We start from the raw sequence: 11,194 nt of genomic DNA, 5'->3' as shown, positions 1-11,194 counted from the left end.
ACACACACACACACACACACACACACACACACACACACACACACTAAACAGTTATAAAATAGTTTGATTATTTTTATGACAATCGTCAGTCGACTGATGGATTAGACGTAGTAGTATGTGTATTGTGTGTACTGTGTTCTGTGTACCTGATTGAGGGGGACAGGGTTGTGTCATCAGTTGCTGGGCAGACTCCAGACCCTCCAGCAGTGACATCATGGAGTCCAGAACAAACAGCTGACGACCCAGAACCTTCTGGACCCGTCTGCTGTCCTACAAACAATGATCAGCTGATCAATGAGGATGTATTACTATTGATTATATATAAAGTCAATGAAAAGTAAACCACTGTATGAATGTAGAACAGACGGACCGTGAGGTAGAGAACCATCCGGGCTGCTTCAGAGACCGGCTGGTCTGAGTCTCTGCAGGACTCCAAGAGAACCGTATCACATCGCTGCAGAACCCTGAACACAGAGAACCAGAACCTTTACAGTACTACCGAGACCAGGAGACCCTTCATGGTACTTCTACCTCATACTGTCCTACAGCTTAGAGGTACATACTGTACTTTGTATGGCGTTAACGTTATTTAACGTTAGCCGTTAGCTTCAGCCAGCTAATTGACCGTTAATCGTGTATTTAGCCGTTTCAGTTACAATCTCTAACGTTACATATTTTGGCACATAAAAACAACTCGTGAACGTTAAATAACATTTTAAACATTTTAAACATTTTCTCTGAAGTCTAGTGTAACCTTTAATTTGATAATACAGCGTTAAATGTCGGAGACTTACGATCGAGCTTCAGCCATTTCTGTTTTGAAATCTCCGCGGCCCTACGAGTGATGTGATTGGCTTCTTAGCAGTGACGTCGTAGTACGTTGAGCCAATAAGGAATTCCTTGTCAAAAAACCTTTATTGACAATGTCGTCATTCACAGTGACATGTAGTGAATATAAATAAAGTAGCTGGACTTTAATGCATTATTCTTTATTAATCACATTTTACAGCTTTACAAATTCCACATTCACCAACGTCAAGCTACAAAGATTTTTAAAAATAAGTATTTGTATTTATGATTGAAATATAACAATGCGTGTTGATGAAAAGACATCAAAACAATGAATGTAAACAATATCTATAATGATTTTATGATAACTTACTGTCATACATTTTATTCCTACTTCATTTATTTATTTGCTTCTCTATATATATAAAGTTATAGCTTTAATAAGCATGCAGCGCGTGCTACTGCTGCAGTGCATCTCCTCGCGCTCAGGTCACGTGCTCCTGTGTGTTGACTAGAGAATCTCAGTAGAGCTCTGCAGCAGAGAGGCTAACGGCTAACGGAAGAGCTAGCTGTCCTCCGAGGACAAAACTCGCCGAAAGTGAGACACCGACAGAGACATGAAGACACCGAGCGGACAGGTGGAGGTATGAGGTAACCAGCACGAGGCCGGTAACGTTCACAGGTAGGTCTTTAGAGCAGGTGTGGATGTGACCCGGATGATGCTCAGACCTGCTGCTAATGCTAACACACAGCTAGCTAGCGTAGCTAACTCCGCATACCGTCACATAGTAGCGGGTTTTAACCGTTAGCGTGAAGCTCACAGGCCGGTTTAGTGTCTGTGTGTCTGGACATATGTTGAGCATTAACGTAAACATCTGGAGGAGAGCTGAGAGCAGAGAAGCTAACGTGTTAGTTTAGCATCCTGCAAAGATTCCTCAGAGTCAGGCCGGGGTGCTGATGATGCTAGCTGGGAGCTAACGATGCTAACTAATGATGCTGAAGTCTCTCCTCTTCTGATCTAACAACCAGAGTCAGACATCTGGATCTGGATCTCAATTAGTTTTTTATAGACCCAGATCTTAACTGTAGTGGGTTTTAACCGAGACCTGGTCTGGTGTGGTCTAGACCTGGTCTAAGATGTGGTCTGGATGGAGAAACATCTGTGACATCCCCCCCCCCCCTTTTTCTCTTCTGACAAACACAGAACTAGTTTCTAGTCTACTAGTTAAACTAATGTTTGAGGTTTCTGATGTAGACCTGGTCTGATGTGGTCTGGATGGAGGAAACAAAGGCAGAGAAGTCTTCATTTCTTTGTGTTTTTGACAAACAGAATAAAGGTTTCACTTGTAGTCCAGGTCTTTAATGTACCTGGTCTGATGTGGTCCAGGTCTTTAATGTACCTGGTCTGATGTGGTCTCTGTGTGTCCTACACACAGCCTGCAGACTATCAATCAACCAGTCATCAATGAAGTGAGATCCCTCCGCTGCCTTAACTAGTGCCTCCGGTGTTACACTGTTTCCTGTCCCCCTCCTGATTTTTATGATTTCTGTCAGATTATTTTGGTGTATCACAAACTGGAATTGTGACATTTTTAGTTTTTTTATGCAAAAATCCAGAATGAAACGATTTGATTGGCTGAATGAAAACAGGTTCTCATCTACAGCCAGGTTTTTTAAAGTCTGACACTGTGGACAACATGAAAACAAAACAATCATGCTTGTTTTGGAACTACATTTCCCACAATGCTCCTTTTTTAGTTTTTTAAAGCTGTCATTAGTTTCCATGTAGTCAAGACAGGAAACTTTAAAACATGACGGTTCTTTACCATGTTTGGACATCAGTGATGATCATGATGTCGTCTGACTGAGTGATGAAGAGGAGGAGCGGTGACCCTATTCGTTCTGATTGGTTTGCTGCGCAGACAGAATGACGATGGCATAATTAACGAGCTGTGATGTTGTGTTTCAGGTGTGATCAGGTGTGTGTGTGTTGGAGCAGCAGGATGCCTACCCCTCCCCCCCCCCCCCCCCCCCCACCAGGGGCACCCCCAGCTCCCCCCACCTTCAGCCAGGTAACTCCACAAACACACACACACACACACAGTCCTCTTCATCACTGTGATGAATGATCTGCCTCATGCTTAAAGAGGCAGATCATTAAATTAGCAAAATAACTGAAATCGTCCCAAAAAACGGCGACGGCAATTAACGTGTAAAATAAAAAACCGATGAGTCAGCTGGTTGTGTTGCTGCACCACCCTCTGCTTCTACTTCTTTAGTTTTTATTGGCGGTTGGTAAACAAGCTTAGAGGCACACTACTGCCACCTAGTGGACTGGAGTCGCTCAGCTCCAGGGAGACACTCCCAGTTAAAGCTCGGCCATCTCTCCTGTCAGAACTCACCAGTTATGATTTATTTTACTCATGGTGTAATCCCCCCCCCTCCCAGGCCAACACCACCCCCCCCAAGCTGAGCAGAGAGGAGGCTAAAGGTCACGGCGCTCTGCTGACCGACATCTGTAAAGGCACCGGGCTGAAGAAGGTGGCGGTGGTGAACGACCGCAGCGCTCCGCTGCTCGACAGTAAGAGCCAAACACCAAAGAGCCAAACACCCCCCACAGATCACCCATACATTCGCTTATACCAATACCTACAGAACCAGCCTCAGCAGCAGGGGGCGCCGTCTGAGGAGCAGCAGAGGACGGCACTAGAGAGTAAGACAACAAGCCTTCTGTGACCTTAGAGGACGACTGCAGGAGGCAGCAGGGTGTCAGCCAGCCGCCATGTTTCCTGTCCAGACACTCGGTAGATCACATCCTGAACAACACACTCGGTAGATCACATCCTGAACAACACACTCGGTAGATCACATCCTGAACAACACACTCGGTAGATCACATCCTAAATAAATCACTCTCCGGTCATTTAACTCAGCGTTCAGGACGTTGTTACTACGGTGACAGAACCTATATTATGGTCTGGACAGAGATGACTCAGTGAAACATGACACACTTGTTCAGAGGATTTATTAATCTCTGATATCCGTCCAGAATAAATGTAATACCTGTTGTTATTGTTTAGTCAGTTTAATGTAAACAACACAGTTAATCAGCTGATCAACACTGTTTGTTATTGGTTTCATCTGCACACAAAGAGAAAGATAAAAACTCTGTTTTACATGTTGCAGTGAAAAAAGTCTCAATATTTAAATTATATGCATCATAATTATAATAAAGTCGCATTATTTAAATTACATTCATCATTATTATAATGTCTCATTATTTAAATTACATTCATCATCATTATTATAATATCTCATTTAAATTACATTCATCATTATCATAATAGTCATTATTTAAATTACATTCATCATTATCATAATAGTCATTATTTAAATTACATTCATCATTATCATAATGTCTCATTTAAATTACATTTATCATAATAAAGTCAATATTTAAATTACAGCCATTATTATAATAAAGTCTCAATATTTCAATTACATTCATCATTATTATAATAAAGTCTCATTTAAATTACATGTATCATTATTGTAATAAAGTCAAATTATTTAAATTACATTTATCATTATTATAATAAAGTGTAATTATTTAAATTACATTTATCATTATTATAATAAAGTCAAATTATTTAAATTACATTCATCATTATTATTATAATGCCTCATTATTTAAATTACATTTATCATTATTATAATAAAGTCTCAATATTTAAATTACAGCAATTATTATAATAAAGTCTCAATATTTAAATTGTATTCATCATTATTATAATAAAGTCTCAGACGTGACCGCAGCACAGCTCAGGGTGGATGGATACACAGCTTTGACAGGAATTAGTTCCAGCATGTGATTCCCTGTGAAAGGAGGAGTCAGTCAGAGGAACCTCCACTGCAGGACTACAGAGACCAGCATGCAGCACAGAGGGTTAGCATGCTAGCTAGCTCGCTTAGCTAATCAGCACTCGCAGTAGCTGCTACACCTAGGCAAATTTTTATTTTTAATTTTTTTTATTCTAAATACATTTTATTGTTAGATTTATATTTTTTTGCTCCTTATATTTTTGTAATTCTATTATTTGTAGTGTATGTTTGTCATTTTATATTTATTATTTGATCTTAAAGTAGTTTTTACATTATTTCTATTAATTAGCATTTTTATTTAATTACTAACATTTTTTATTTGTTTTGTATTATTTTGAAGTGTCCTGCTCCAACAGGTGAAACCGAACCAATGGACAGGTGAGGGAGGTCTGATGAAGTGAAAACACCTGTGAGGGTTACTGTTCATAAAAAACGTGAATCACATATTTCTACTGAACATCAACCGAAAACGATCAAACTGCCGCTTCACTTTCTGTCTGAACGCGTCAGAAAATGTTTTTTAAGATGTTGTAGTTTGATAAAGATTCTCTGTCCTGTGATGTCATAGATCATGTTATATAATGACTGTGTGTTTGTCACTCATGTTGCGCTGTCGGTGATGTCATCGGAGCTGCGAGGGAGCGTAAACACTTCATTCAATTTTACCGTCTCTCACTTCACCTCACTTCACTTCACCTCACTTCACTTCCTCTCACCTCACTTCCTCTCACCTCAGTGTTTGACGTCATCACCTGATCTCACCTGCATCCCCTCCACACATTTAACTCATAGAGTGAGTGATGTCATCGTTAGAGTGTAGTGACATTGTTGCCCTCTGGAGGCCCCTCGTTCACCTGTCCAATGGTTGTGGTTCTCAGAGCCCAAAGGAGGCGGAGCAGCAGCAGCTGGAGCCAATGGCAGTCCAGCAGGAAGCCCGTCTGATTCTGTTCCACCAATAGGATGGCTGTTCACGGGGGGGGTCCCCAAACTGAGACCAGTCGGAGGTGAAGAGATTGTTTTTAATGTATTCTATTATTTCTGCAATTCTTCACTTTTGTACTATTTAGTTTTATAGATTTTTCTTGTTACATGTGATAACATGTCATTAAATGTCGGTTAATTGTGTTACATGTTAAATATTGGTTCATCTCATCATGTCGCTACATGTGGCTAGACGTGGTTACACGCCTCGCTACACGTGGTTACACGTCGCTACATGTGGCTACACGTGGTTACACGTCGCTACAAGTGGTTACATGTGGTTACACGTCGCTACATGTGGTTACATGTGGTTACACGTCGCTACATGTGGCTACATGTGGCTACATGTCGCTACGTGTGACCTCATGACCTCTATGTTCCCTGACAGATGGTTCTTCTGGATGTTGTCCTTCCACTCGAGTTGCAGCGCCCCGCCCCCCCAGCCATCGCCATGACGACACAGAGAGCCCCTCCCCTCAGACGCTGTCGCCCACGAGTCGCTCCCAGCGCCCCTCCCTGCCCAACTTGAGCTCCCCCCCCTCCTCCTCTGCAGCTTCCTCCCCCTCCACCAGCATGAAGCACTCCTCCTCCGCCCCCCCTCCACCTCCTCCTCTCTGTCGCCGCGGTAACGCCCCCTCTCCTCCTTCCTCCTCCTCCTTTTACAACAGCGAGAAGCCCCTCCCTCGGACCCCAAACAACACCCCGCCCCTCCCCTCCAAACCTCCCCCGTCTCCCGGCAACAGCAGACGCCCTCCCACCTCAGGAGGAAACCCCGCCTCCTCCCCCTCCTCCTCCTCCCTGGCCCCGCCCCCTCCACCTTATCGCATCGCTAACAGTCCGACAGGTGGCGTGGAGGCGGTGCCTGACCTGCCGCAGCGTCACAACTCCCTCGGCAACAAGAGGGCCGCCCCCTCCCCCGGAGGCCACACCCCCACCAGAGGCCCCGCCCCTCCCCCACCCCTGGCCTCCCCCACCCCCTCCCAACAGGGGGCCAACAGGCCGCCGCCCCCCATCAGAGAGACGCCAGGTAGAGGAGCAGGTGAGGGCTGAACACACATCACACTTATTACACGCTAAATAGTAATATGGGTTCTTGAAATCACCAACTGGAGGAAAGGCAGACTATCCAGCTGCATTCTGGGAAATGCAGGATCCACCAGTGACTTTATATTCTTCTTTTTTTTTGCTGTTTTATTTTTCTTCATTCTCATTAAGATATTTCCAATATATTTTAGTTTGTATTTTTATTATTTCTTTCTTTTTTGTCCTAATTTTTATTTTGTTTGAATTACTTTTAATAATGTATTTTATTTTTTTTATATTACAATAACTTAACAGTTTTAAAATTGATTTAATGTTTTATTTCTTTTAGTTTTTACTGTTTTTAATTTCATCAACAGTTTAACATGAAAGTTTCTGATTTTAATGCCGACAATCGCATTCATCGACCACCGGCATCATCTCTCTCCTCAGCTCCTCCTGTTCCGGTCCAGCCGTCATCGTTGAGACCAGGTGGCAGAGAAGCTCCGCCCCCGCCTCCTTACAGGACTCATGGTAGCCCCTCCCTCTCCCCTGACCCCCCCGCTAGAGGAAAACCTCCTCCTCCGCCCACCCGCAACCCCGCTGGTCCTCCCCCTCCTCTCCGCAACGGACACTCCTCCTCCTCCGTCCCTCGCTCGTTTGTCGGTGAGTACGTGAGTTTAGTCCCTCGTGCTTTTATTGTGAAAACATTGTCAGGAAGTGCAGCTTCATCTTAACAGAGATCAATAAAGCAGTTCATTGGCATTCAGCTCCTTCTGTCCTCTGACTCCTGTCCTCTGACTCCTGTCCCCTGACCCCTGTCCCCTGACCCCTGACCCCTGTCGTGTTGAAGGCTTTAGATCCGAGGTCTGACTCGTGCGCTCTGACTTGTGCGCTCTCCTCCTGCAGATGACTTTGAGTCCAAGTATTCGTTCCATCCTCTGGACGACTTCCCTCCTCCAGACGAGTACCGACACTTCGCCAAGATCTACCCCAGCAGAGCCAACAGAGGTACACGCTTACAGTGCTGCAGTACTGTGTATAAGTACACACAGTACTGTGTATAAGTACACACAGTACTGTGTGTACTTATACACAGTACTGCAGTGTTTCTTTATAGTACATGTAATACTTGAATCTGTTTATGTCAGTGATGAGAGGAGCTCCTCCACTGCCTCCTGTTGGGAGGTGAACCATGAGATGACATCACCGCTGGAACACACACACACACATATGAACACACGCTCCGCTCCATGCTGTTTGACATCACATCTGCAGCATCCAGCGTCGTCGTCGTCTTCATCGCCACCTCGTCTACGCTCTCATCTGATTGGCCGAGTTCTGATCATGTGTCTTAAAGTGATGAAGAGGAGCGGCTCGCTCTGCAAACTGTGACCTCAGCGTTCTTCCTCCTCCTCTCTGGACACCTTTAGTTTGTTTTGTTTGCACTTTTTGGTTGCAGCTCCTCGTGAGGAGGTGTGAGGAGGTGATAGACTGATGAGGAGGAGCAGTTTGTTGCACAGACTGAAGATGAAGGCGTGAGTGGGGGGGGTCTTTATCTCTTTCTGAGCTGGAGACAAACTACGTTGTGATGTCATCAGAAATCCTCGTAAAGTTCCAGTTTAAAGTCGTAATATTACGAGGATAAAGTTTGATTTTACGAGAGAGTCGGGACACATATGTTTAAAACATGTTTAAAAATACAACTTTTTTTTATGGAAATGTTGAGACTTCTTTTTTTTTTTTTTTACATAAAATGATCTGTGAACCTTCAAAGCTTCATTCATAACGTTATTAGAACTCTAGTGATGACGTCATCAATATGATGTAAACAATGGGATTCGTTCCGTCCTGTAAAATTATTTTGACTTAATTAATGTAATGAAGTCAAGAGAAACCAAGAGTGCTGTTTCTTTATGCTAAGCTAACTAGTCCTGACTCAGTATTTTTTTTTACATAAACAGTGTCTGGTGGTTTTCTGTGATTCAGTGTTTCCACTGGAAAAAAACAGAAAAGTCTCAGAAAGAAAAGTCTGGGACGTCCTGATAAACCATGAAGACAAACACACTGAACTCAGATCCATCAGCAGGATGCATCTGGATCTGGAAGAGCTGGATTAGAATCACTTCCTGTGATGTCCTGCTTTACAGTTTACAGTCAGACGGACACACCTGTAAATACTTCACTTGCATCATCATCATGATGTCATGTGACCTGATGTGATGCAGATCAGATTCTGAGGCGGAGACTTTAAGTGCCAAGATGGACGAAACAAACTCACCTGAGGTCAGCTGACTCCTCCCTTTGCTGCAGCGGGTCGTACCAAGTTGGTGGGATATCGGGGGGAGGGGGGTGAAGGGACAGACAGTCAGTCAGACAGGAAATCTTCTCTATCCTTCCCTCATCCCCTCCTTTCCCCATTACTTCCTTCCTTCCTCGTCTCCTCTAACTACTAACTGGACTTGTTGCATGTTGTCTTTGTTTCTTCATGCAGTGTGAAATAATTACCCAGAATTCAAAGAGTTTCTCATGAACGTTAACACGTTAATCAGAGATTCATGAAGAAAGAATATTTATGACAAATATTGAGACGTTATGAGAAAAAGAACTAGTGTGTCCTTTGACCTGTCCTCTGATCCGTCCCCAGTGTCTCTTCACGTCTCCTCGTTGGACCTGAGTTTTAATTTTAAGTTGCAACAGAATTCTGTTATTATAATAATAAATCCGTTAAATGAAACGTGGTAAAAGTTTTATGGAAATTAGACGATGACTTCATCTCATAATGTGTTACTGTGAATGACGTCATGATTTAATGACTTTACTCTTCGTCTTAATAAACTTGAAGCAGCTTATTTTTTTTTTTTTATGGTTTTTTGTTTTTAATCGGATTCTTTTCTTTGAAGTTTCATTCGTTCGCGTTTGTCTTCTGGGTTTCAATAAAGATTCATTCAACAAAAAACAGAAATCGTGGAAATATGTTTAATTTTGACTTTATTTTCATCTCTTGAGACTGTTTACTGATTAAATCCTGACTTCATGTCGTCATTATATTTTATATCTAAAATACATTTTCATGTGAGGACACTTCTCACCAGACACCAGCATGCTCTCTTCTGTTTCCTCACGTCTCTGATCACATGATCAATGAACAGGAATCAATACATTCATTATACACATGTATATATTTAGATACCCAGTAAGGAACTAAAGTTTAAAGTCCTAAACCGCTTTAACGCGTCATAGCTGTAAGTGACCACGAGGGGGCGGGCTTTTATTTCTCCACATTGGAGGTCAGCAAACCGGAAACACATGAAGAAGAAGACGAGCGCTGGTCTCCACATGTTGAGCACATCAGAGGAACATTAGTATTATTCACACGTTGTAGTTTAGAGGCGTGAGAACAAACATGGAGGACGTGAACGTTATTAAGCTGCCGGTGACGGAGGAGAGACTACCGGCCAAGAAGAGGACTCGACCGCCGAAGTTTGACCCCAGAGAAGAGGACCAGGAGCGGCAGACCAACGTGAAGAGGCTCGCGGGTCTGGGAGAAACGGACGAGTCGGTGAAGCTGCTGGAGGAGCTTCTGTTCGGAGCGGAGGACGAGCTGGTGGACCGACTGGTGGAGGTAACTCACCTGGTTCTCTCACTGAAGCAATATATGAGGAGTCCTCACGAGCTCCAGTGGCTCCGATCAATCCGGATCTCTGTCTCGGGTGACCCAGTCTCGTCTCACTAGTTTCTGTGATATGAATGCTGATATTTGTGTTTTTATACCACAAGAGAACAATTTAAAATCGTATACTGTTAGAATGAACCGTCACTCAGGTGTGCTCACCTGGAGCTTCCTCTGACATCACTTCCTGTCATCCTCCAGCAGGAGGAGGAGCAGACCGGAGCCTCATTGGTGGAGGATGGAGACGACGGGGCATGTGACTCTGAGGACCAGGACCCTCAGGACCAGGTCCAGACCAGAGAGCCCGTCTGGGTCGACGAGGATGACGAGCTGGAGGAAGAGTGAGTGTGTCGTAACCGTGGAGACACGTTTAATCCAACAATAAGACTTATTGTTAATTAAATATTTATTATTATGATTCTGTTTATGGTTCAGAGTCGACATGAAGCATCGTTACCGTAGAGACCTGATCAGAGGAGAGGCGGAGTCAACTATGACCAATCAGAGACTACAGGAGAGGATGAGACAGCAGTGAGTACACACACACACATCTACACACATGTATATGTATGTATATGTATGTATGTGTGTATGTGTGTATATGTGTGTGTGTGTATGTATATATATGTGTGTGTATATATGTGTGTGTGTGTGTGTGTATGTATATATGTGTGTGTGTATATATGTGTGTGTGTGTGTGTGTATATGTGTGTGTGTGTGTGTGTGTATATATGTGTGTGTGTGTGTATATGTGTGTGTGTGTATATATGTGTGTGTGTGTGTATATATATGTGTGTGTGTATATATATGTGTGTGTGTGTATGTGTGTGTGTGTGTGTATATATATGT

General features: G+C 43.3%; 2 protein-coding genes across 3 annotated transcripts; both read left to right on the top strand.

Moving 5' to 3' along the window:
- Nucleotides 1-1,984: 1,984 nt before the first annotated feature.
- On the top strand, nt 1,985-8,288 carry wipf2b (WAS/WASL interacting protein family, member 2b). Of its 2 annotated transcripts, none has more exons than XM_031839083.1 (7): nt 1,985-2,861; nt 3,238-3,370; nt 5,550-5,675; nt 6,041-6,691; nt 7,126-7,338; nt 7,582-7,683; nt 7,824-8,288. In XM_031839083.1, exons 1-7 carry the CDS (start codon nt 2,745-2,747, stop codon nt 7,862-7,864), a joined length of 1,383 nt encoding a protein of 460 aa, XP_031694943.1. In that variant the 5' UTR covers nt 1,985-2,744; the 3' UTR covers nt 7,865-8,288. The 2 variants fall into 2 exon arrangements, with proteins under 2 accessions (XP_031694943.1, XP_031694942.1); XM_031839082.1 differs by having other exon boundaries at nt 3,238-3,502.
- A 98-nt stretch (nt 8,289-8,386) lies between these two features.
- Nucleotides 8,387-10,899, top strand: LOC116377440 (U3 small nucleolar RNA-associated protein 18 homolog). The gene is made up of 3 exons (XM_031839084.1): nt 8,387-10,297; nt 10,547-10,686; nt 10,781-10,899. Exons 1-3 carry the CDS (start codon nt 10,079-10,081, stop codon nt 10,878-10,880), a joined length of 459 nt encoding a protein of 152 aa, XP_031694944.1. The 5' UTR covers nt 8,387-10,078; the 3' UTR covers nt 10,881-10,899.
- Nucleotides 10,900-11,194: the final 295 nt, after the last annotated feature.

This window comes from Anarrhichthys ocellatus, unplaced genomic scaffold, assembly GCF_004355925.1.
Source record: "Anarrhichthys ocellatus isolate YVR2014 unplaced genomic scaffold, GSC_Weel_1.0 scaffold1254, whole genome shotgun sequence".
NCBI classification, from domain to species: Eukaryota; Metazoa; Chordata; class Actinopteri; order Perciformes; family Anarhichadidae; genus Anarrhichthys; species Anarrhichthys ocellatus.
The sequence above is the reverse complement of the archived record's forward strand: the minus strand, read 5'-3'. Positions and strand labels throughout refer to the sequence as shown.

Coding starts and splice junctions, on each gene's coding strand:
- wipf2b (XM_031839082.1), top strand. CDS start 2,745: ATGTTGTGTTTCAGGTGTGATCAGGTGTGTGTGTGTTGGAGCAGCAGG. Junction 5,676..6,040: donor CAAACTGAGACCAGTCGGAG/GTGAAGAGATTG, acceptor GTTCCCTGACAG/ATGGTTCTTCTGGATGTTGT. Junction 7,339..7,581: donor CGTCCCTCGCTCGTTTGTCG/GTGAGTACGTGA, acceptor CTCCTCCTGCAG/ATGACTTTGAGTCCAAGTAT.
- LOC116377440 (XM_031839084.1), top strand. CDS start 10,079: ATGGAGGACGTGAACGTTATTAAGCTGCCGGTGACGGAGGAGAGACTA. Junction 10,298..10,546: donor TGGTGGACCGACTGGTGGAG/GTAACTCACCTG, acceptor GTCATCCTCCAG/CAGGAGGAGGAGCAGACCGG. Junction 10,687..10,780: donor GATGACGAGCTGGAGGAAGA/GTGAGTGTGTCG, acceptor TTTATGGTTCAG/AGTCGACATGAAGCATCGTT.